Source organism: Rhipicephalus microplus, unplaced genomic scaffold (genome assembly GCF_043290135.1).
Source record: "Rhipicephalus microplus isolate Deutch F79 unplaced genomic scaffold, USDA_Rmic scaffold_14, whole genome shotgun sequence".
In the NCBI taxonomy this organism is placed as follows: domain Eukaryota; kingdom Metazoa; phylum Arthropoda; class Arachnida; order Ixodida; family Ixodidae; genus Rhipicephalus; species Rhipicephalus microplus.
Window position 1 is genome coordinate 22,706,303 of NW_027464587.1, and position 24,930 is coordinate 22,731,232.

The 24,930-nt window shown below is 44.6% G+C and overlaps 2 protein-coding genes across 8 annotated transcripts in view; one reads left to right on the forward strand and one right to left on the reverse strand.

Annotated features, from left to right (window-relative positions):
- Nucleotides 1-2,931: 2,931 nt before the first annotated feature.
- Nucleotides 2,932-21,151, forward strand: LOC142784514 (uncharacterized). 5 transcript variants are annotated; one of them, XM_075882924.1, is made up of 4 exons: nt 2,965-3,205; nt 3,589-3,711; nt 15,752-15,889; nt 21,066-21,151. In XM_075882924.1, the coding sequence occupies exons 1-4, from the start codon at nt 3,131-3,133 to the stop codon at nt 21,099-21,101; spliced, it is 372 nt and encodes a 123-aa protein (XP_075739039.1). In that variant the 5' UTR covers nt 2,965-3,130; the 3' UTR covers nt 21,102-21,151. The 5 variants fall into 5 exon arrangements, with proteins under 5 accessions (XP_075739040.1, XP_075739038.1, XP_075739039.1 ...); XM_075882926.1 differs by lacking the exon at nt 15,752-15,889 and adding an exon at nt 7,066-7,120 and having other exon boundaries at nt 2,976-3,205; XM_075882925.1 differs by lacking the exons at nt 15,752-15,889; nt 21,066-21,151 and adding an exon at nt 8,052-9,343 and having other exon boundaries at nt 2,932-3,205; nt 3,593-3,711.
- Nucleotides 21,152-21,653: 502 nt separating this feature from the next.
- Nucleotides 21,654-24,930, reverse strand: part of Dph2 (Diphthamide biosynthesis 2) — a 126,804-nt gene continuing 123,527 nt past the window's right edge. For all 3 annotated transcript variants that reach the window (XM_075882921.1, XM_037432238.2, XM_075882922.1), the window contains one exon: nt 21,654-24,589. In XM_075882921.1, the coding sequence (XP_075739036.1) occupies nt 24,456-24,589 (134 nt within the window). In that variant the 3' untranslated portion in view covers nt 21,654-24,455. The remainder of the gene's footprint in view (nt 24,590-24,930) is intronic.

The following is a 24,930-nucleotide window of genomic DNA, read 5'->3' on the forward strand; positions in this document are numbered from 1 at the left end:
TGTTTCCCACACTCTGCGGTGCTTTCAAGTCTTCCACTCCCCCAGACCCTAGCCTGCCTAGCGCTGCAGACCCTATTCTGCACGTGCGATGCAACGTTATTGCACTGTGCTGTGTTGTGCGTATTATTGCATTACGACCTACGTTGTGTTTCTCTCTCACCATGGGATGAACTGAACGTGCATCCTTTCTATTTCCTGGGTAGAAAAGAAGGCAGACTTTGACTTTCTCTCTCTTTCTCCCTCTCGTTTTTTTTTTATCTTTATTCGCTGCACCGTGCTCCCTGCTGGGCTGCAGAAATTAGGCGCTTTCTTCTAACCACTACCCCCACCATGTGGGGGACGGAGATGAAGACGGCAATTTCTTTGGACTGCCCTGGACTGAATGGACATGCAGTCTGTCCGTTTACAGTGATATGCAAGGCGGCTTTCCTGTAAGGTTTATTTTCTAACCAAAAACTCTCGTTCACAGACTGCTTTTCTCCCTCATTGTGCCTTTACCTTTTCCAATTCCAGCGAATGCACGCGAGCACGCGAATACAACAAAATGTCACCTCTCCGAATTCCAGCGAAGGCACGCGAGCACAACAAGATCTCAAAAAGGTGAATGGCAAAAACAAAATGAGCGAGAAAAGCAGTCTGTGAACGAGAGTTTTTGGTTAAAAAACTAACCTTGCAGAAAAGCTGCCTTGCAGATTATTGCAAACTGTCTGTTGTTTTCTCCTGCAGAGAATTTTAGGAAGACCACGGCTTAAAACACGAGCACCGAGACGCTCTGAACCATCTCTCACAAGCTCTCATCAAGCTTCCATGATGCTACCATCAACATATAGTATTACGCTACCTTTAGTGTGTAAATAGTGTATATAAACGTTGCTCTTATCAGCACCGGCTACTCTGCTTGACTTCTACCTGGCACTTGGCTAGCTCCTTCGAATACATCACGAGCAAGCAAAAGGGCACGGAGTTGTTAAGATGAAAATGTGTAACATCACATCGCTTTTATTACGTGACATATTCGTTCTCCGCCGCATTCGCCCGATCGTGTCCACATATAACTTTCCTGTTTTTATAGCGACGACACACCGTTGATTGCCCTCACGTCATTGAATGTCAATTAAACAGCGGTTGCATTATTTATTTGCAAATTACTTCTTCATAAAGTATGGTGAAGTAATTTATTATTTGGCCACCTAAGGAGCTTTCTAACTTGACTTACTTTTTTATCAAGACTTGAATATAATGTTAAGTTTTATTTGGTTGATTTTGAGCATTACCTTCGCAACAGAAGTACATCTGTCAGCGACAGTCATTCTTAACCTCTCCCAGTGCCAGTAGGTCCGTTCAAGTTATGTGATGAAAACCAGTTTGCTGGACTATGTCATATATGACATGTCGCTCAAATTTCGGTCTCTGCATTTTTGATGAATGCAGCCGTCTTTTGTAAAGTCTCTACTGGCAAGTTTTTGTTTTTAATTTTGTTTTGTTATTTTTAAAACTGGTGGCCTCAGACAAGCTTATTATGCCGCTTCTCACCACTGGATAGCCGTTGTTACGCGCGGCGCCAGGGCCGACGGGGGAGGGCCGCGTTCTTTGTTCATCAAACAAGTCACCGAAGGGCTGCCAGCCTGCTGTCCGCCGTGTATCGTCCGTCTTAGCCGGGAAGTGAGGTGGCATTCCGACAACATAATACGTTCGACGAGACGATCACAATGGTTTCTTGGTGTCACAGGTGCAGTGTGGTGGCCACGCCCCAATCAAATATCTTGACTTGAGCGAGTGTGAGCGGCACCGTCAAAAATGGTGTGTGTCCCTCGTGATTCAACAGCGCATTCTGGAACCATTCCCTGATTTAGTCAAAACGCACACTTTATAATGAGCCACCCAGCTCATTCGCAAAAGATCTCTCACCCTGTCTGTACAGAATGTAATAAATTCTCTGTTAAGTTTGCCATCTTACTCCTGAGTGCACATGCGTTTTCCTTTCTGTCTCTCTACACGCCCTTTCTTGCCCCTATTTCTCCACCCCCAGTGCTGGGCAGCAAACCGGATGCCAAGATATGGTTAATCCCCCAGCCTTCCTTTCTCTCTCTTGCCTTCTTACTGCTTTGGCATCTTCATCCCGGATATCCAATGTCTTAAAAGGCCGGTACAAATAGATAAGTTAAAGAATAAAACAGATGGTGAATATTTTCTGCAGCATGTTCAGACGCTGCATATAAGTGGTCATCCTCGAAAATTATCAACTTTAACACCGCGGACAGGTGCTGATGTACCCTGAGTAGGTGCGAGCATGTATTATGCCTCGACGCTTTTAATCTTCATTAAACTTCTCCCTTTCGATTTCATCCTTCGGGGCTTTATGTAGTTCTTCATCTAACGCGCTGCATTCGTGCTGCACTGCTACCACTTCATTTCTTCTGTATATACGAATTGTTTCGGGCACAATTATAGGCTGCCATCTTGGACTGATAATGATGCCGTTTTGCACCCGTATGAATATTCGAATAGTGCTATGGTGAATTCGCACGCATCAAAACGCTGGGCCATTACATTCAACGTCGTATGACCATAATCATAGCTAATTACGACACAAAACACAGCAAAAATTGCTTTTAAGCCTAAGATGGCAGTGTCTATGCTTTACTGTAACTGTTACATTTATTTTTTGTCAATTTGTCCAATATGTCATTTCATGCAGCGACCGCCGAACTTGTGCCGCTGTTCGTAGTGGTACTCTCGCTCTCTGAAGCTGGATGAAGATAACTAAAAAGCCTGACTTTTACTGGCTACATAAAATGTGAAACGAAGCTATGAATCAAAATGAAAAAGAAGACAAATTTGTGAAAAGTCAGTACTGGCGCATAAATGGCGCGCCGATTGCGCCGATGAAAAACGTCGACGGCGGCGACGTGGCGAAAACTCTCGGCGGCGGCGCGCCGACCAGTTGGCGCACACCTCTACTTGCCGCTCATCACACTTCTAACCTCTACCACCACCACCACCACCACCACTTTCCTATTCTAGTCACTGTAGTAGTGTATATATAGATGTTCTGTGGCCTCCTAGAAAAAGTTCCTTCCTCCGTGGTGCCACCTTATCCGTGGACCGTCGTGTTCTGTGTTACACGATCATGCTAGTCAGCCGAAAGGCGTACAGGGCCAAATGTGCAACGACACTCGAGGTGTCCGAGAAGGCAGCCTTGTGGGTAAGTCGTCAAGTGCGCTACTCGTTGACTTGAAGCCAGTTTTTCTTTTTTCACTTTTCTGTAGCAGTGATTCTTAAATGAAAAGAAGATAAAAGTGAGCCCCGTAACTGTCTCTCAGGGGGAGGACACCTCACCAGTAGATCACGAGGGATGGGGGTAAGGAAGGATTAAAAGAATAGGATTGGAAGGTATAGAGATGGGGAGAGAGCGAGGCGCAGGGACAGCGACATCCAGAAGTAAGGACGAGATAGGATGGCGCCCATCGGCCGTCACCACTGCGCGGTTTTGTGCACTGTGTTCGGCTGAGAGCATTTGCTGCCAAATGTTGGGGGTCCTACCTTGTGTCCCACGATGCTCTGCTTCGCTGCTCACAAATGTTTCAGATAGAATTGGCCGAGCAGATTTTCTTGGAAGACCTCGCCAAGAAGTGCCGCAAGATGGTAATCAAGCAGGGAAAGAAGGGGAAGAAGACGCTGAGAAGAAGAGATGTTGCGAGAGCTTACCAGGTATAGTTAGTGTTTTTTCAAGCTGAATTCACACGACGGACGTGATCGCGGGCGAATGAGTCATGTGACGTGGTTAGGATTTTTCCGCACGCAGCATCCACACGTGACAAGGAAGAATTCACGCTACAAGCAAGGGTTTCGGCATTGCATCCAGAGGTTTCCAACAACTTGGGCCTCCGTCGTTACACGAATCGCTCCGCGCGGCAGTGCTGTTATTATTACTATTCTTTTTTTTTTTTGCTGAAGTCGCCAAAATGCGTTTGAAAGTCGTCAGTTTTAGAGAAAAGTCACTGCTTAGTAAGGATGATCATAATAATGATAACTTTTCTCAGAATTTTTCTTCTCAGTTGTCGTCTAATGAATTTTTAAAACAATGTATTGATCCACTTTCTGGGATGGCGAGTGAAGTCAACAGTTGGAATATTAAAATATTTTCTAGTGTTACTTCCTAGTGTGAAGCTAGGAACGTGCAGTGTATGCCACTCTTTGTCTAATTTATGAAGGTATCGGAATTTTGCCAAGGGGCCTACTAGGTTGGTCAACAATAAGACTGACTGAATAACTTGACTTGGTCATGAGCAGGCCATAATCTCCTAAGGGGCGTCGTCTGCTGGCTACGCCCCCAACGGCACCAGGAGTTTACATTTGACAGCCAGGTCATGAGCCCTCTGGACGGCCCAAAGTTGGTTGTCCGCTTGAGGACTTGTGAGGAGTGTATCCCATTTGTTTTCTGGGGTTAAAGACCCGTCGTCCGCGTGCAACTCGGGGCATTGCCACAGCATATGCTGCAAGTTGCATCGAGAGATGCCATATCGGGTGCATACTGGCCTTAGTTTGCTTGTGAATCTTGCATAAACTGCTGGCGAGGGATATGCTGCTGTCTGTAGGAGACTGAAGGATAGTGCTTGTGGTAATAGAAACTTTCACCATTTGAGATGATAGTGCTGACAGATCTGAAGGTTGATTAATTTTTGCCACACAAAGTACAAAACTTGAGATGTGGTTTCGAAGGTGAGAAAAAAAGCTACGTATATGCAGCTTGACTGGCCCCACCTCCCATTACCTAGCAGCGGACATTTTAGCAGAAGCAAATTAAAGCATATACATAAAGGGTCCTTGAATTGTAAAACAAGGCTATTAAGATATACATATATAGCAGACACTTTCGGAGAAATAAACAAAAAAATATATATGCACAAAAGGTAACAACAGTAACAATTTTTGATAATTGACTTTCTGCATGTCTGTGTGGTGCCCTTTCGCGGACACTTCCAGACACAAATCGTGGGGCATTACAGCAGGCGAACTTCTGCCACTGTCATCACTCACTTCGATCCGGACTTGCTCTTGCCACATGCCCACTATGCTGACAGCAAACAAATGGTCAAGTAAACAATCGATTTGTTTCATCTCACTCTGAAACTAAAGCAGCAGGTGCGTTTTGTCAATATTAGTGATATATGTTGCTTGCTTAGCCACACCTGCTAAGGCTAAAACACCGAGGCAGTGTTCGGACCGCGTCATCAGATCAGGAACGTTGCATCTGCAAATATCGGACGTGCAACCTCGCACAGCATTGGAGCGAGAGACGCGAAGAAACGCGTTGACGGAGAAATAGAAATACGAGAGCCTCAAACAGCATCGGAGAGAACCAGCCACAAAGTGAAGTTATCCGCCGGCATGAGATTTTACCAAGCTTCAGCAGAGCAACAAATTCACGCTTTTTCAAGTTCCTGATGTAGTTGCCCGCCTAATAGCGTTACTAAATTTTTCAGTCAACAAACTGGTCATAATAACTACAATTCGTTGAGCAGATGCCGTGAATACGGTGAGCAGACGACACGGTGCGAATAAATACATGTGGAGGGGTGAAGCGCCCTTCCTATAGCTGATGGGCCTGTAGCCTCCTCAGTGCTGAAAGAAACTTCTGAAACAGAGTATGTTGCTGGCATTACACTAAGAATTTATAGATAAGTTCATTGGTTGTGCCGACTGCACTACTCACATCACTGATGCCACCGCGCAAATACAGGCGGCGTCTCTAACAGTGTCCCTCAGATCGTTTCCCAGAGCCACCGCCAGGGGGCTGCGCAAACGCTGTAGAGGCGTGCAAAAGGCAGATTACAAGTAAGATAGTGGGTGCATGAGAGATTATAACCAAAAAGCGAGACACCAGGCAATTATACAAAAAGCACATGCAGTTAATTGTTTGAAAGTACCCGCGAATTTTCCATCGTCAGATTTATTCATTATAGGTCTCGAGTAGGTTCCGGAGCCATTTCTTGCCTTCGGGTAGGCCTGGGTCGCAGTTCTGAGATCAGTGTAAATTGTAGTGCGGGTTGTGTTCGCCATTGCTAATGAGATTGCTACCTGTTCAGCGTGATCAGGGTCAGAGTTTTGTGAGGAGCTTTTCTTGTAGCGAAGTTACAGCTGTTACGTATGCTTATAATTGGGGTATTTTGCGGTGTCTATAAAGGCGACCATGCCAGGCATAGAGACTGTGGTCTTTAGTAGCGTGGCAATGCTTGCTCTACGATAACCCTAGTATTAGTCTGGGTGGATGTAACCGGGAGTAGAGGCACTAGAATGCAGTCCCTGATTGAGTGGGGCGGGATGCGTTCTCGTTGGGTAGAAAAAGGGGACATGAGGTTCAGGTGAGCTAAAAGTTGTCTGCCTGCCTCTATGGACGATGGTCTGGCTAGCTGAGCTACACTTTGAGCTTTGGCAATTTCGCTGAATGTCTCATGAATGCCCAACACTGTGAGCTTTTTAGTATTGGTGTGGATGGGTAGTCCTAGCACCTGTGTGACGCCTGTACAAATGATGAGATTTAATTTCTTTCAACAACTTTGTTCTATGAGTGAGCTATAGCCACATAGTTGATGTGACTCATGAGAAATAAGAAAGGTTGTGTTATTTCCATACGAACAGGCAGAGACCGCTTTCACTTTGGTGCAGGAACGCTTGGCTGTGGCTGAAAAGTGGAGTTTTTCTGTTGATAACTGCTGTATGGTTCGGATGACTTTTTGTCCTTGATGGAGGGATTCTCCTTTGCAAAGAAAAAGATTGCGTGAAATTTGATCTTGCAGTAGGCACATTGTGTTTTAGGGGCGAAGCTCCTCTTAGTTTAACCTTGTCCTGCGTCGAGCGCAACCGGCAGTCTCTCCCTAACAGTGTAATATATGGCGCTGTCTCATCACCATTTCTTGTCTCATTTCCTAGATGAGGTTTGTGCAATAGAGGTGTGTGAAATAGGACGGACAGACAGACGAATGGACGCATAAATAGACCAGCGCTTCGCCCCACTGATCATTCTGAATATGCTGTGATTTTTTTACTTGTCATTTTCCACAGGACGTAACAACACCACTGCTGCGCAGACTGACGCTGGGACGCGGAAACAGCTGAGGTCTGGTGACGTAGTACGCAATCCACAGGCTCGTACTGCGATCGCGTCTGTCGTGTGAATGAAGCGTTACTGTTGCGTAGCCCGAAATTTTTTGAAATTTTTTGGGGGGGGGAGGAGTGTTAACCATACTTTATGTATGTCTGTGAGTATGTTTGTACGTGTATATATATATATATATATATATATATATATATATATATATATATATATATATATGCAAGCAAAATAGAAAAAAAATTCGGCAGATCTCACGTACCTGGGGATCGAGTTATGCGATGCATGCGGAGGAAAGGTGACCGTGTGGCAATTTCTTACTGAGCGACACGTCATGACATGACTATAAATATATGTACAAATGTTGCACGCACAGACATATGTTGAAGAGTTGCAGGTGTTTATATAACCAGTTGTTTGCACTTGCGCAACAATGCCAACCCACGTCATGACATGACTCTAAATATATGTACAAATGTTGCACCCACAGACAGACATATGTTGAAGAGTTGCAGGTGTTCATATAACCAGTTGTTTGCACTTGCGCAACAATGCCAGCTGGGACATGCATATTAGAGATGCCAGAAGCTGATATGATATGCTTGCGAGGATGCTGGCCCTGGACACTGTTACATAAATCAACTTCAGGGCATGGCAACTAATCACAATTGACGTTACCCAGACATGATGGCTGTATTGAAGGAGTACATGTGTAATGTTTATAGAGTTGGTTAGGCAGCACTGCAACCACTATTGACGTTTCACGAAGATTAGCGTCCATTTGGAAAGTAGTTTTGAGACATGGCGTAGCTCTGTGGTACAATGCTTCATTGCCACGCAGAATCCTCGAGTTCGATTCCAGCTGGTATCTTGACATTTATTCTTTGCATTCATCGGGTCGACGCTACCGATGTCGGGTATTTCTTAACGCTCGCAGACGTCTCTACCCACTGCCTCACCGAGACCTACAGTGCAGCGAAGCAGCCACACGATGGCAGTTGCAAGTACAAGCCATATGGACCCCCGTCTGGGCACAGCCTGTCTGCCCGGAGGTATATTCCACAGATATATGCCAACTCTGCAAGAAGGCAGGAGCCACACAGAAAAATCTCCTCTGGGACTGTGTGCCACCGCCGGGTAACCAAGAAGAAATGCCAACTAACATCAGCAGCAAAATCATGAGCCAAGAGCCAGGCAACTAAAGAGACGTGGTCCAGCACGTGCTTGGCATCGTGGAACCCCAGCTGCTGAAAGCGGCGCCCCCACGGGTTTGACGAGAGTAGGTTGCTGCTCAGGGACGTCCGAGCACGCTAGAGTATTCCTTTTATTCTTCTACCTCTTCTCCCTTTATAATGGATTAACAATAAAGTTGCTTAACTCACTCACTTAACGCTCGCGCGTTAAAATTTTTATGTGTTTTCTCGTTCTTTCTGGGTGGATACTAAGTGTCAATCACTTGTGGCACATACCCGCATACCAGCGGCACATACCCGCCCGTGGCTATGTGCCTCTGATGTTTGAATGTGCGCGTTTGAAAAGTGCTTGACGACGAAGATGAAAAGAGGATGACGAAGATGATGCTATGTTGCGGGATGTGCGGGTGTGAAGATTTGAAGCCAATAAGGAGCCTCCACGGAGATTTAGGGTAGCCATCGAAGAAGAACAGCGAAGCTAGGCAGACGTGGCTGAGTTGGGAAAAGGGTGGCCGGGGCACAGGGGTGACGGCCAGCAGAGCTCCTGCATCAAGGTAGCTGCGGACTCCTACCTGGACACAGAGCTTCTTGTCGCCTGACGTGGGCCAGGCTTGTTCTGGTCTTCTGGCGTTGGCCAAGAAACGTCTCCGGCTTCATGTGCGAGCTGCGGCTGCCGAAGGGCCACTGACCTCAACTGGCCAGACGCTTTTCTCCCTCCAAGGCAACCATGTGGGCGCCTCAACCTATTCGCCAGACTTCCCCTGCTGCGCAAGTCTGGCGGTATATGAAGCCTGTCACTGGTGGTATATGAAGCCTGTCACTCCATCGCATCAGCTGCAAGAAAGGCATCGTGGTGTATGGTGATATGGGGTTTTTCTTGTGACCATTTATTTCTGCGCACTGCTCACATCTTTTGGCCATTTGTTATTCCTGTTAACTTCTTTCTACCTTTGCATGCTCCATTCTATGTCTGTTATTTACTCTCTTGTGGCAGTTTTGTAAATATATTGAATGTTGGCGATTTGTTGGGAACAAATGGTGTCGTCGGCTCATTTCTCGATGGCGGTTATGTCAGCGGTTTCCAGTTTACACGAACCTACACGAGTGCTTGCTCATTAAACAGCTTAGTGACAGTGCCACTGTCGGGCGGGAAGTGTTGGACGACGTACGCGATGGGACTGTGACATTCATGTCTTGACCAGCACGTTATATTCGTCAAACCATCTTACCCTCCCACGCTAATTTTGGTTCACGCCAAGTTGAGGGGGTTACTACGAGAGCACCCAAACTAAAGCGGCTAGATAGAAAGATGTATAGATAGACATACAGACAGACACGCTCAAAGTCACTGAAGTTCGCTAAGAAATGCTTCACATTTAAAATTTCGGGGGGAGGTTGCACCAGTTGAATCCCCTCCCCAGCCCCCTAGCTACTCTAGTGGCATTTTCAATACAGGGTGGTAAAATTGTCAACGTACGCACATAATAGTCACTTCTACAAGGAATGTTCAGACGAATGGCAGCCTACTGTTAATCACCGGTTATGCACACACAAAGTGCACACTGCACGTTGTGTGTGCATGTTCTATGTTTGTGATGTGTTGTCTTGTTCACACAGTTTGAAGACGTCTTCAAAATCGATCAACCAACTAGCCCAGCAACATGCATTGCTTCAGTTGTTTGTCAACCGTGTTATACCAGAAACAGAGGCATATTTCCTCACTTACTTTGAACATAAATATCTAGGGAGAAAAAAATATATATATTATATATGTTGTGAGATGATGTCAGGTGTGACGGAGCGACTGTTGTATTTACAATACAGATGCACGAGCCAGCAACCGAACACGCAGCGAGAGACTATGATGATGATCACGATGATTTGTATGTGTAGGTGAAGATGATGAACCACTCAGTCAGTACTCACACTATTCCCCCCTACACGAAAGCACTCAGCAAGATGTCCATTTAGTAAGGGTACGAGCGCCAAATATAAGGCCTCGGGCAAGACACATGGGCGATTTCGGATCCGCTACAACGGCGATCAAATGCCGAAGTAACTGAAGCGGCGTGATAATTTACGGCCGATGTTCGTTCAAGCACACTGTCAGGACCCAGGTATCTGTGAACGAATTTTTCACAAAGGCCGGGTGTGCAAACAGGTGTCCAAAGGAGCACTTTGTTGACTGGGTAGAATGACACAACTGGACATGTCATATCACAACAAAGTTTTCACTGGGCCTGAATGGTAGAGGTGTTGGCACAGGCGATTGTGCGGCAGTGGTTGACACGGGCAGCGAACTCTCCAGCAGGGACGCAGATGGGACAGAGAGCGTGGACAAGAAGCTGGTGTCTAGAACAAAAGATGGTGCACAGCCATAAACAAGGAAAAACAGGCTGTGACTTGCAGTGCGTTGAATGACAGTGTTGTAGCTGAACGTGACGAAAGGTAGTATTGTGTCCCAGTTCTTGTGATCGGGCTGGATATATAGAGATCATGTTTGACAAAGTTCTATGAAAACGCTCAGTGAGACCATTTGTTTTTGGATGATGTGCCATGGTGGTCTTATAGATGGTGTCAAAGGCCTGTAGGACTTCATCGAGCACATGAGAAGGAAATGTCTTGCCACGGTCACTCAGGAGAACACGAGGAGCGTCGTGGCACAAGATAACGGCACACAGAATAATATCGGCCACCCCTGAGACTGTGCCAGAAGGAAGAGCTCCCGTCTCAGCATAGTGAGTAAGATGGTCCACGGCAGTAACAATCCAGCAGTGACTAGCAGGTGTAAGTGGAAGGGGTCCGTATAAGTCTATGCCGACGAACTCGAAGCTAGTTGACGAGCGCGGAAGAGATTGTAGAGGGCAGGGAAAAAGAGATGTCGAACGTTTTCGGTGCTGACATGGCGAACAGGAAGCGACATACTTGGAAACACTAGTGGAGAGGCCAGGCCAGAAGAAGCGAGCCTTGATGCAATTGTAGGTTTTATGAAAACCCAAGTGGCCAGCTTTCGGGTCGCCATGAAAGGCTTCTAAAACGGAACTGAAGTGAGCGAGGTATGACCAGGACCCATCGGCTACCGAGAGGATAAATTTGCCGAAGTAGCGACCCATCGTGGAGTTTTAAACACGTGAGTTGTCGTCGAAAGCCGCTGTTGGGAGCACGGGACAAGCCGGTGAGCTGATCAATGATTGTATGGCAGTATGCCTCTGCACGTTGGAGCGATGTGAGGTCTGTGAACTAAAGGAGGTCATCCGGTGTAGTGAACTCAATAGGACTAAGACTGGTAATCTGCCTGGTCTCTTGGCTGCGAGGTGCTGCACAGCAGGTAGATGCGTCATAATTTTGCAACAGCGGACGGCATGACAAAGTGTCGGCATCTTGGTGTTTTCGACCCGACCGGTATGTGACACTGTAGTCATACTCCTGCAGTTGGAGCACCCAACAACCGAGTTGCCCCGACAAGTTCTTTAAGGAGGACAACCAACAGAGCGCATGATGGTCAGTGACAATCGTGAAGCGGCGGCTGTTGAAATAGGGGCGAAATTTTTGCACAGACTACACGATAGCCAGACATTCTTGTTCAGTGATGTTGTAATTCCATTCTGCTGGAGAGAGAGAGAGAGTACGGCTCACGGAAGCCACGGCTTGCTCTTGCGAAGCCTGGTCACGCTGGAGCAGGACAACGCCGATTCCATGCCCACTTGCGTCTGTAATATAGTAGTGTGTAATAATAGTAGGGGCTATGGGATCAAAATGACGAAGAACTCGCCCTTACGTGAGATATCGTTTTAGGGTCTGGAAAGCAGCTTCACAGTCATCTGTCCAAATAAACGATGCCCTTGTGGTCAAGAGTTTGTGAAGAGGAGCCACAATAGTGGTGAAATCATGGACAAACTGGCAGAAGTAAGATGCTAAGCCTATGAAGCTGCGAAGGTCTTTTAGCGTGGTGGGCTTGAGAAACTGCAACTCACCGGCCACTTTGTCGGGATCGGGTTTGATGCCAAGCTTGGTGACAACGTGGCCTAACGCTTTGATGCTGTGGCTCGCAAACTGACACTTCTTGGTATTTAGCTGGCTTTGGCTAGACATGTGAGTACCTCGTCTAGACGTTCTAGGTGTTGAGAGAAGCTGGATGAAAAGATGATGTCATCCAGGTAACAAAGACAGGTCTGCAATTTTTAGGCCCTGCAGCACCGTATTGATCATTCGCTCAAATGTGGCTGGGGCATCGCAGAGCCCAGAAGGCATCACATTAAAGTCGAAGAGGCTGTCAGGAGTAGCAAATGCCGTCTTTTCTTTATCAGACTCATACATCGGAATCTGCAAATAGCTAAATCGTAGGTTGAGGCTTGGAAAAGTATTCTGCACCCTGTGAGGTGTCGAGGGCATCGTCAATCCGACGCATAGGATATACATCCTTCCGGGTAATTTCGTTTAGTTCTCTGTAATCAATGCAAAATCGCACTGATCCCTTCTTTCTCTCAACTAGGACAACAGATGAAGGCCGAGGGCTTGCTAAATGCCTGATAACGTTGCGTGCGATAACCTGTCATTGACTTGTTCCTCTGAGGATGACACATTTTAAGGGCAATGGCGAATGATACCGAGACCCGTCGATGCATTGAGAGGCCGCCGTAACTTGACTCAAGCCATCTGAACAAATGTAAAAAAAAAAATCGAAACATTGGAATCACAGCACCTCCACCACTTGCGAGATGACGTTGGGTATGACGGAACGACCGCTGTATTTTCAATACAGACGCGTGAGCCAGCAACTGAACATACGGTGAGAGACTGCGAGCGACTATGAGATGATGATCACGATGATTTGTATGCACAGGTGAAGATGAACTACACAGACATATATATATATTATATATACAGTAAGCATGCGCTTTATAGCTTGCCCTTTATAAGAGTCATGCTCTGGGCAGCAATTCTTGTTTCTTACATAAGATGTCTTTTATAAGGAGGGTATCTCGTATGCATTTTCCTATCAACCAGTATTTTACTGTAGGTACACTGGTGCCTCTTATACCCATTTGTCTATTATATCAGTGTCTCTTATAAAGGGGTTCAACTGTATATCAAAGTGAGCTTCCTTTGCATTAAAGAGACACTAGGGGCGAATAATAGGTCAGCATGTATTTGTTGAAACAGTGCTCCATAAACCTTGGACTCCTTGTCTGGTGTTGGGAAAATGCGTAGTTTAAAACAAAATCAGTGGTCCTCACACTGCTAGCATAGTTCAAACTGCCCACCTATGATAATGACCTTCTGATGTAGCTGGCGCTATGGAGCTTGGGGCTTTAGCGAAGTGCAGCCCAAAGAAAACGAAACTCTTGTCAAGGGTAATATCAAGAAGTTATTTTTTTTTGTATGAATGACATTGAAATGCACTAGGTGAAGTTTATGGCATTTTCCAATCCTTTGAGATGTTATTCTTTGCTGTGGAAACTTCGACCACTTGCAATTCATTGCGAGACTGTCCCACTTGGTGGTGCAAATAATCTTCTATGTTTGCCTTAATTTGTCATCTTAATTTCTCATCAGCAGCAGTGCATAGTATTGGCGTCTAGACATACACAAGCATTGATCTTTCTTTCTGACATAAATGCATATTTGCGTTCATTTTATTCGACTTTGCGGCCACACGAGCATGCACTTGCAGTATCAGAGAATGTGTATCAGAGAATACAGGGCCTATTTATTGCATTCATTGGTGATGGGACTCTGGGGCTTGTTTGTGTCGCATAATGATTGATAGCAGTGTTGGCTAAGGGCAGAAGAGTCACATTTTGCAGTAGCGTGTTGTTTCGAATGTGCCTTCCTTTAGCCCGCACTGCTATCAATTACCATTGCCTTAGTCGTTACGTGCTGTTACACATTTGCAGCACACGCTAAAAAAGCAACCCTTGTTGCTGCAACTACTTGGGAGACTTGACGCGTGTATAAATGTGGCCCGTGCTTGACTTCAGCTGTGACTGGTCTATGCATTACTTTTGCTGCAAGACATGAGAAAGATCACTAAAGGGACCCCTCGTAGTTCTCATCTGTCTGACTAGTGCCGTAGGCCTCCCACCGTCACATCCATATGACACTGTTGAGAAAGTAACTAATTCTGTCATGCATCGCTTAATTGTCTTCATGGTGGTTAGGGGGCATACAGAAGTGAAAGAAGGTTGTGCATGGTAATTAGAACGAGTACTCTTCTGGGAAAGTCAGAAAAATATTTTAAACACAATTGGGAAATTGTGTCATCAGTCCTGGGAACATATGAGCCAGATGTTATAACATTGTACACTGCAATGAATTCATAATCTTTCAAAGAAAAAAAAGTTGCTTACTTCTCTGGGCAAACTGTGCTGTAACAGACATGCACACAGCCATAGACTCATTTGAGCGTCGAGACAACGAATACTTTGGTTGTTTTTTCTTGAGTTCAGTGAATTAGAAGTATGCATTTTCCCACCTTCAAAAACACTAAAAACTCATCTTTGTACTTATAACCAACGGCAGTCTGCTTAGTGTTTTGTATTCTCATACATTTACTTGAGGCGACCCCTGGTGTAGTACATCCATGCTATTTGAAACACCATGCGTGCTCTCAAGTCCATCCCTTGCATCGTACTGAGCCCAATACAATTCTGCTTACACATGCACGCACACCTACCTGTGTATATATATTTATGTGCACATGCGGTTGCTTGCCAGAGCATGCTTGTTTTCTCCATTGTGCTTTGGCCGACATTTCTTGTTCAGTTACTCAGAAGAGTGGAAGCTTGGGCTAGTTGGTGCGTAGTCATATTTGCAAGATGTTTCAGCGCGCGAACTAAGGAAAAGGGTAGACAGAAAGAGCGCTGACTTCCAACTAATTTTATTTCACAGAGTGGCAAGAATATATACTGCTAAGAAGGATAATAACAGAGCATGAAGGTAAAATGCAAGCCTAATCTACACATTAGTAACAAAACACGTGTGATGGGTCCGCTATTGCCTCAAAGACCAGCCAGGTAATCACGTTCAGCCTGTGATAAAGCAATTGATGATGTGTTTACACATTTATCTCCCAGCAAGTGTATTTTTTCGGCTTCGATAATTTCTCGGGTAAGCTGGTCCCTGTGCCTTGCCAATATTGAGCACTGATCAAAGAGAGTCAATGCCTTAAAGAAGTCCTGCCCCCACATGGTACACCACAGCTTTGCTCTACAAGTTGAGCGGCTTACCAAAGCTGGTTACCCCGCATGTTCTCGTTTCGGTGGCGAAAAGCTGGTCACTGTCTTGAAGCGAGGCGACAAACCGGATAAGCAAAACCAGGGGCTATGGCGCACTGCACAAGCGCCGTAGCCCCTGTATGGCGGCTACAGCGCATGTGCAGTGCGTCCTTCCTTGCCATCCACTGATGCGAGCTGACACGCCTGATACCGTGCTTGAACTGCAGACAGGCCACATGACTCCGTGGCGGGGAGCGCTTCCGGATCCGCCTTACGAGGCCGATAAAAGGGAGCATCTCGGCAGCCGTCGACTGGGGTGCGGCACTCTTTTTCTGGGCACTAACTTACATTGCTTCATGTATCAGGTTTGTTATTTAAATTACGCAAAATGTTATTGCACGAGTAATGTGATGCTTATAAGAGTATCGTGCCCCATTGATAGACAGAAGTTGTGCTTGTTCATTGACACTGTTTGCAAATACTTGGTTGACTCTGTTTGGGTGCTAATCTGCAATGATTGTTCTTTGTTGGGGGAGGCTCTATTGCTACTCTCAGGGGATGTAGAGCTAAACCCAGGCCCTATGAACTCAACCGAAAAAGAGCAGATGACGAACATTGAGAAGATCCTTTTGGATGTATAAAGTAGTCAGAAAACCATGCTTACTAAACTTGCAGAAATAGTGGCGAAGCAAGCCGACCTGGAACAGAAAATAGACAGCGTGATAGCAAAATCAAATGTAATCAAGGAGCGCATTAACATTGTTGAAATATCCGAAAAAAAGATAGAGGCTAAGCTTGACGATCTCGAAAACAGGAGCCACCGGTTAAACTTAGTTTTCTTTGGTGTGCCAGACAATGAGCGCAAAGAAACATGGGAAAAATCCTAAAGCCTGGTTGAAGAGATTTGCAGTAACATGCTCAAGCTTAGTAACATTCCGATAGAAAGAGCTCACCGGCTGGGGGCCTTCACAGAGGGGCGCATTAGGCCTATCGTCGCAACCTTCTCGGGGTGGAAAGCCAGGGAAAGTGTTATGCATAATGCTTACAAATTTAAGAACACCTCTTTTAGTGTATCCGAAGACTACAGTCATGCTGTTCGCGAAAAACGACGGCTTCTTTGGAATTATGCCAGGGAAAAAAGAGATAGCAAGGAATGCCGAGTGCGCCTTAACTATGATAAGCTTGTTATCAGTTATCAAGGGAAAGACGTTCGTGTGGGACAGTGAAATGAACCAACCTGTACCACTGCATGCACATGCGCGATCACAAGAAGCCGACTAACGTGACGTCAGTCATCGCAGAACTGGGAGAATCGATACTTCAAACACCTGCGGGCACATACCACTGCTTCTTGTGAACTGTCGAAGTATTAATAATAAAGTTGACGTCTTTGCGTCCCTTGTGGCTACTCAAGCAAAAATTATTATGGGTACAGAATCTTGGCTGGACAGAGCGATACCTGATACTGAGGTCTTCCCACATGGCTTCACTGCTTATAGGAAAGATAAAAATCGTCATGGTGGGGGCGTATTTATTCTTGTAGCGAACGAGTGGACTAGCGAGGAAGTTTCTTTCCACAATTTTGCCGAGGCAGTTTGGTGCCGTTTTTTTTTTACCGAAGGGAAATACTGTCATGTTTGGTTGTTTTTGTCGACCACCAAACAGTGGTGATACTCCTATGACACTGCTTTTTGAAATGGTACAGTTAATTCCAGACAGTGTACTCCTGAGTGGAGATTTCAATCTACCAGATTTTGACTGGATAACCAGTGGTACACAAAACAGGTCGTCAGGGTATACTTTGTTTAGCGAATTCTTGAGAGTGTTTGGTTTTTGTCAATATGTGAATATTCCAACGAGACATGATGCCATTCTGGATTTAATATTATGTAATGACCCAAAAATTGTTGCCACTGTGTCGGTGATTCCTGGTATAAGTGACCATAAGGCCATTGTGGCAGATTTAAAGATAGAATACTGCCAAGTAACACAGGCAATACCCCGACAAATTTTCCTGTATGAACAAGGTGAGTACGATTCTGTTTCTGTAGAATTAGAGTTGTATTACCCAACATTCTTGCTTTTGGCAGAAAGTCGTTGCTTTTTAGCTCTGTGGTCTTATTTTCCTGATAAGCTACTTCACGCAGTTGAAGCTCATGTACCAAACAGAATACTAAAGAAGAGAACAAAACAAAAGCCTTGGTTTAATAAAGACATTTGCAGGTTAATTAGGAAAGTACGAAGTTTGTACAGAAAATTTCGCGATAGGAGTACCACGTCTAATGAACAAGAGCTTAGGCATGCAAACCTGACACTGAAATCGGCAATAAAAACAAGGAAGGATACTTTTTTTTTGCCCAATTAAGCGATAGGTTAAAGCAAAACCCGAAAGAGTTCTGGAAGTATGTTAAACAAAATAGAAAAGACGATATAAGTATTCCTGCTTTGACCGTGGAGGGTGATACTTTGTGCACCGATGAAGAAAAGCTGAAGCTTTTAACAACTATTTTCAATCAGTTTTTACTCAAAGCACTTCTGGCGATGTGGGGGCGCTTCCAGTCACGTGGCCTTCCATGAAAGACGTGGAGGTTGACATTACTGGTGTTGATTGCTTGTTACGGCAGATAGATACAACTAAAGCAGTTGGACCAGATGGTTTATCACCATTTGTTCTTAAAAACTGTCACAGCGTTATTGCAAAGTATTTATGCGTTATATATGAAATTACACTAAATACTGGAGTTGTCCCACATGACTGGAAAGTTGCAAACGTTATCCCGGTTCATAAATCAGGTGATAAAAAGCTTGTCGAAAACTACAGACCCATCTCGCTAACAGCAATTTGCTGTAGTTATTTGAGCACATCATATACAGTGAAACAGTTAAACACCTAGAGTCAATCAACTTCCTCACTCCATCTCAGCATGGTTTCAGAAATAGATGCTCATGCGTAACTAAACTAGTTGAATTTCAGCATTACATCGCACAATCTATAGACAGTGGCGCTCAAGTAGATGCAGTGTTCCTTGACTTCCGGAAAGCCTTCGATACTGTCCCACACAATCTGTTAGAATTTGCAATGCTCTCTGCAAACATAAACCTTAAAATTATCAATTGGGTAAAGAACTATCTAAACGATCGACAGCAGAACGAAGTGCTCAACGGATCAAAATCATCTGCGCAGCAGAACGAAGTGCTCAACGGATCGAAATCATCTGCGGTAACCGTTACGTCCGGTGTACCACAGGGGAGCGTATTAGGACCTTTTCTTTTCCTGATTTATATTAATAGCATAGTTGATGGTATTACCTCTCCCATTAAGTTATTTGCAGATGATTGTGTAGTGTTTAGGGTGATTAAATCGCACAAAGATGCTGAAATTCTGCAGCAGGATCGGTACCGAATATCAACGTGGTGCCAAAAATAGAAAATGAGTCTAAACGTCCGTAAGTGTTGCTGTGTATCATTCACCAACCGGATTAGTAAACTAGACACAACACACGAAATAAATAATTCAATAATTAGCAATGAATCCTATTATAAGTATCTGGGCGTCTATTTTTCCGACAATTTCAAGTGGAATAAACACATTGACATAACTGTGACCAAGGCAGGCCGGATGCTATACTTCATATGCAGAAATTTTAGGCAAGCTTCACAGACCGTGAAACAAACCCTTTATCTCATGTATGTAAGACCTATTCTAGAGTATGCTTGCATAATCTGGGATCCCCATCAGCAATACTTGATTGACGCATTGGAAAAAGTTCAAAACCAAGCAGCCAGATTTGTTAGCAACATCTATAATTCCTTTGCAAGCATCACAGAAATGAAACGAGCATTGAAATGGGAGACACTGATGGTAAGGAGGCAGAAACTCGGGCTTAAATTTCTTAATTGTATATATTATAATGGAAATGCCATTAACCCTCTTGATTATCTGTTCACACCAACGTACGTCTCTAATCGTCAAGACCATTCAAGAAAACTATTAGAATACCGTTACAAAACCCACTCTTTCGCTGGTTCTTTTTTTCGTAAAAACAATACAGGAATGGAATCGTCTACCGGATGATCTCGTCGATGAAACTGATAATGAATCTTTTTTTTCTTTATTGTAACAACTCCTACAATATCACTGCCACTAAGAATTGTTTGCTATCTCGAAGCGTGTGGATGTTTACAAATGCATGACTGTGACGTTTCGCTCACCAATATTCGAGTGTTTTTTTTTTTCTTCTCTTAAAATATTTTTAGTGCTGTTTTATTTGTTGAATCTATTGTTTCGGTTGAAAAATATGTAGTCAAATTATTTTGTGTACCTCCCCTACGTAATGCCTCACGGCGATGTAGATGAAATGTAAATAAATAAATAAACAGTGTCAGAAAAAGCCGGCCTGTCGTACTGCCTTACAAGCACGACGTCTCACACAGGCTAAAAAAGATTGCTCGAGACGCCAAGGTTCTTGTGGTTTTTTCTGCACCAGAAAAATTACAGAGGCTTTGCAAACGGGTCAATGCACCTCGTGCAAATTCTGCCTCCTGCTCTGTCGTGCACAGGACACGCTGCGTCCCATGCGCAGTGGGAGTCGCTTACTTGATTCCTCTGACGTGTGGGTGCATCTATGTCGGGCAAACCGGCAGGTGCATAAATGACCGCCTCCGAGAACACCGAAACAATGTGCACAATGTGGTACAAGGGCATCTTGGCATTCATTGCCGAGATTGTGGGTGCACCGCTCTCTTTTATCAGTGCTCAATATTGGCAAGGCACAGGGACCAGCTTACCCGAGAAATTATCGAAGCCGAAAAAATACACTTGCTGGGAGATAAATATGTAAGCACATTATTGATTGCTTTATCACAGGCTAAACGTGATTACCTGGCTGGGCTTTGAGGCAATAGCGGACCCGTCACACGTGTTTTGTTAGTGATGTGTAGATTAGGCTTGCATTTTACCTTCATGCTCTGTTATCATCCTTTTTAGCAGTATATATTCTTGCCACTCTGTGAAATAAAGTTAGTTGGAAGTCAGTGCTCTTTCTGTCTACCCTGTCCCTTTTCCTTTGTTCACGCGCTGAAACATCTTGCAAATTTGTTCAGTTAATTGGAACCACTTAGAAATGCACAATTTGCAGTCAGCCGCGGGACAGAGTCTGTGTGCGCCAGGTTCTATCAAAGCTCAATCGGACTTTAACATGACAGTTGTGAGTGCCGCAGCTGCCACGAGGCGCCACTCTAAGTTGGTGCAGTGGTTTAACTTGGCGCCCTTTTGTCATCCCTCCCTGTGTAGCTGGGACGAAAGAAGAGAGACTTTGAGAGCAGGCACACAACCTTGCTGCACTCCTTTGTGCAGTCCTCCTCTTATTGAACTATACTAGTACTATTTGATAGAGCTTTATTAAAAGACATGTCATGAACACCTTTCCTTTTGTTTGTTACTTCCCTTACTCTCCCAACATTTTTCACTCTGGGAGCTGTTTGTGTCGATTGCACGTTTTCATGATCTGATGTCTGAAAAAGTGGTTATGTTCTGTGCAGTTGGAACAAAGCAAGAAAACAGAGGAAGGCTGCTGACACAACCACAGTGCAACCTTTGGCAATAATAAAATAACCTGCACCTATGCCGCCATGTGGGTATGTGGACCTCGTTCCGAGGAAAGGCTGTTTCCTTATGGAAACAACCTTAAGAAAAGGTTGTTCATTAACACTAAAAAAAAAAAAGGCCACAATTACACAAGCAATGTAGTCAATGAATACAAAGGTCTGTGTTTGGTCCTTCCACATACTAAATGGAGTGGACTCATGTTTGAAAAAAGTGTGCAAAAGTCCACAACACGAAGAAGACAGGACAACGTATAGTAGTACGTTGTTCTGTCTCATTGCAGTGTTCTTACGCTTTTTTCAAACATGAATTTGCACCAACTTGCCCATGCTAGTGCAGTGGATGTATCTCTTGTGCTGTTTGACAGACTCGGTGTGCATTTTGCAGACGCTCCATGTTTAGTTGTTGAAATGATGCTACTGAGAAATGACAAAGTACCGACCAGGAATGAGGTAGGATAAACTGCAGAAAGCAGTGGCCAATTCGATGTCCCAGGCTACTCAAGCACTAAGCAGTACACGGCGTGCTGTTCCAGGATTCTTTATTGTATGTACAGCAAGTAAAGGCAGATAGAGAACTACATTAGACAAACTTAACACTTTGCAGCATCAGGCCTTGGTGATGTGCGGCACCTTAGAGAGCATGTCATCCCCGGTGCAGGACAAAGGCCTCTTCTTCCTCTCATCTTTTGCCCACCTAACTTTCTGCCTTGTGCACTCATTTCCAAGTGCTGACTGTACAAAGAAGGTTTAGAAAGGGATGAGACTACGGAGCACAGATTTCCACCTGGTTTTGTTTCGATAAAATAGTGCATATATGCAAGGCAAGGGAGAGGTGTGAGACAGAAAAAAGAGGATGGACAAGTGTTCACATCGTCGCCACATTGCCCGAGATGCTTCAAGTGTGCCATCAAGTATGCCCAGCCAGGCAACCAAGTTTTTCATATAAAAGTGCAATAGAGGGTGTGCTAATGCACCTATCACCCAGCTGATGTAATAAGCTCAGATTCGATGAATGAGACAGAGCTGAAGCCTATGCCTCACTGTTAATTTTCTCTGATAGAAAGCGGGCAAAAAGGCAACACAATAAGTTGCCCTATACACGTACACACATATATATTTATTTAAGCAAGTGGCCTGAAATCCGTTTCAGTGTTACTTTCTCATGATCTTTCCGTGCGCACTCACTAATTTTGTTGACATAATGCTTTTTTTCAGGAAGCAATAACTGTTACTACACACACAAACTTGTATTAGCGCTGAGGTATTGCACGATTTGACGTACCAGGCTTGTGTGTGCATATATTCGCAATAAACTCACAGGAACCTACCATTTGTAGATGAGTTGGTGCTTTTCAAGAATGACATCAAATGCAAAAGAAAAAAATTGAGAACTTCAAGGGCACAAAAATTTTCAGCTTTCTCTTGGCAAATGAAACACTAAGCTCACACGAGCTTAGAAGAAGTACTGGTAAGCATGAGTGCACTGAACAATTAATTACATGTTTTTGAAAGTTAGTTTGGTCTCTCATGTACCCTGATGTCAACACAGTATAAGCTTTTCATGTTCATTTCTATGGCTGCTCCACTTAATCGCCTCATTGGTGACATGCGAGCAGCCATTTTGTCTACTTAAGTACCTGACATTGTCACAACTAGCCATACTGGTGCATGCAGCCGATATAACTGGTACTGTCCCCTCACGTGCTAGTGGCAATGTGAGTCAGCAGGTGCACCTTGTGAAAATTGACTTCAGTCAAGACGGAGGTCAAAATAAAGTAAGCATCACACTCGCTCAGAGCTACATATGCAGGAGATATGCGTGATGGAGTAAAGTCAGCTTCAAAAATAGGTGCCGGTACATTTTGACACTAAGAAAGTATTAATGCGATAACGTTAAAGAGCTTGTATCGCAGAAATTCCGGCATCGTCATCTGTGTCGTTGGTGGTGAGCAAAAAAATAATCTTATGCGTGACCAAAAAATTGAGAACGATGCAAATAAAATAAATAAAATCCTGCAGCAGAGTGGGGACCGAACCAGGGTTGTTTGGGTCCAAGTGGGGATCGAAACCGGATTGTTTGCATGGCAAGCGGATGTTATACCACATGGCTACGCCTCTGCTTGTGAAAACAGTGAAAAAAACTTCCTCTGCTTGAAAATGCACTGAAAGTAACTTTCATGCTTCACAAACTCATGCATCCTGTATACATGCTTCACAATGCAACATGAAATATTGTAGTTATAATGCATGGTACAAGGGTCCATTGCCAATGGGCATCAGAAAATGTAATCATTATATTGGCTTCGTGGTTGCAAGCCGATACCCCACTACAAAAGGCACACACAGGCTACTGCGCCTATATTCCCTTAAGGCTACGTAGTGGGTGCATAGCAAATTCGAAAAGGTTTCATATACTAAGTGTTTGAAGTACGCACTAGTAACAGAATGTCACTATCGCATTCAACTCCTAAAGGCAGCACTTTAGGGTCCCACAATTTTTAAAATGCTGCAGTGAAGGCTCAGAAGCCTGGCAAAAGACAGAGTCCATAAATGGGAAACAAGCCTTAAAGTTTGCACAAGAATATGTATATTGAAGTGGTTTACCAACAGGGTAGCTTACTCATGAAAAGAAAATCCACTGAAGGATAAGGATTGGCTGGAGCCCATAAAGTGCCTCAAGTAGGAGAATGCGAGTCTTGCCGTAAGTGAATTGTGGAAGACTCCATCTAGCAGCAGTTTGAAGAGATTTTACAGGAGGGTCTGGGCGAATAGAGCATTTATCGTGTGAGGAACAAGCTGCACTTAGTCATCTCGCATCAGCAACATATGTGATAACTGGCTCGCTCAACAGCACTATGGAAAAGAAAAAAAGCACATCAACATAGCTGCATTTTCCTTCTCGGCCTCTGAAAGAAGCCAGTGTGCAACAAATTCTACAAATTGAAGATAGCCCTTCCAGGAGCAACAAATACTGACACGCAAGCCAATTTGTATGGCTTCATGTTTTAATTCTGGCTTTTAAATATTTAGCAGTGGTCAAACGAGAGAAGTTGCTGACAGTAACACTCTGGCCTTGAGTCGGTCAGAATGCAGGTAAGACTTTGCATCAAAACGTTGCTTATGGCAGCATCTTTCATTTTATCGCTTAGGGTCTCTGGCTTCCTGTCTTGTTGAGCCATAAAACAGCAGACGTCATGAGTGATCTGCATGGTTGTTATGAATGAGCTAGTGCATGTGCGTAGCTTCCATTCCTTCTTCAAACGGCGGCCGGAGGTGCAACTTCTGTGCTAGCAGGCTGCTTCAGTGTAGAGCAAGTTGAAGCAGCTACGTCTGCCCGAGATGGCCCTCGCCCATGTAGCCAGCAGCCAGTCCCACCTGTCCTTCGCTGATGGTGGCTGCGGGGGTCTGTCCCAGGCGGGTCTCCAGTCCTTGCCATGTCCGGTTCATGAGGTACTCACCTGCACAACAGAAAAAAGGCCAGGCAACTGCTTAGCACCTGCCCACAACTCTAGGTGCACTTTTATTGTAATAGGTGCCATGTTAATATAACGAAATATAACGAAATATTCGCTATAACGAAGTAAATGAAAAATAGTGTTAGGAATATACCTTTATAACGAATTTTCAGATATCTTACTTTTGTGTAAGGTGCAACTTTGTTACTATGAAGTTTGAGACCTTAACTCTTTCGTTACTGCACAAAAATGCTTGTTTCGCACATGCAGGAAGATCCTTTTTGCCAGTTTGAAAAGTTCTCCAGCACGCATTGCAGCATACCAAACTTTCAACAATGAAATGC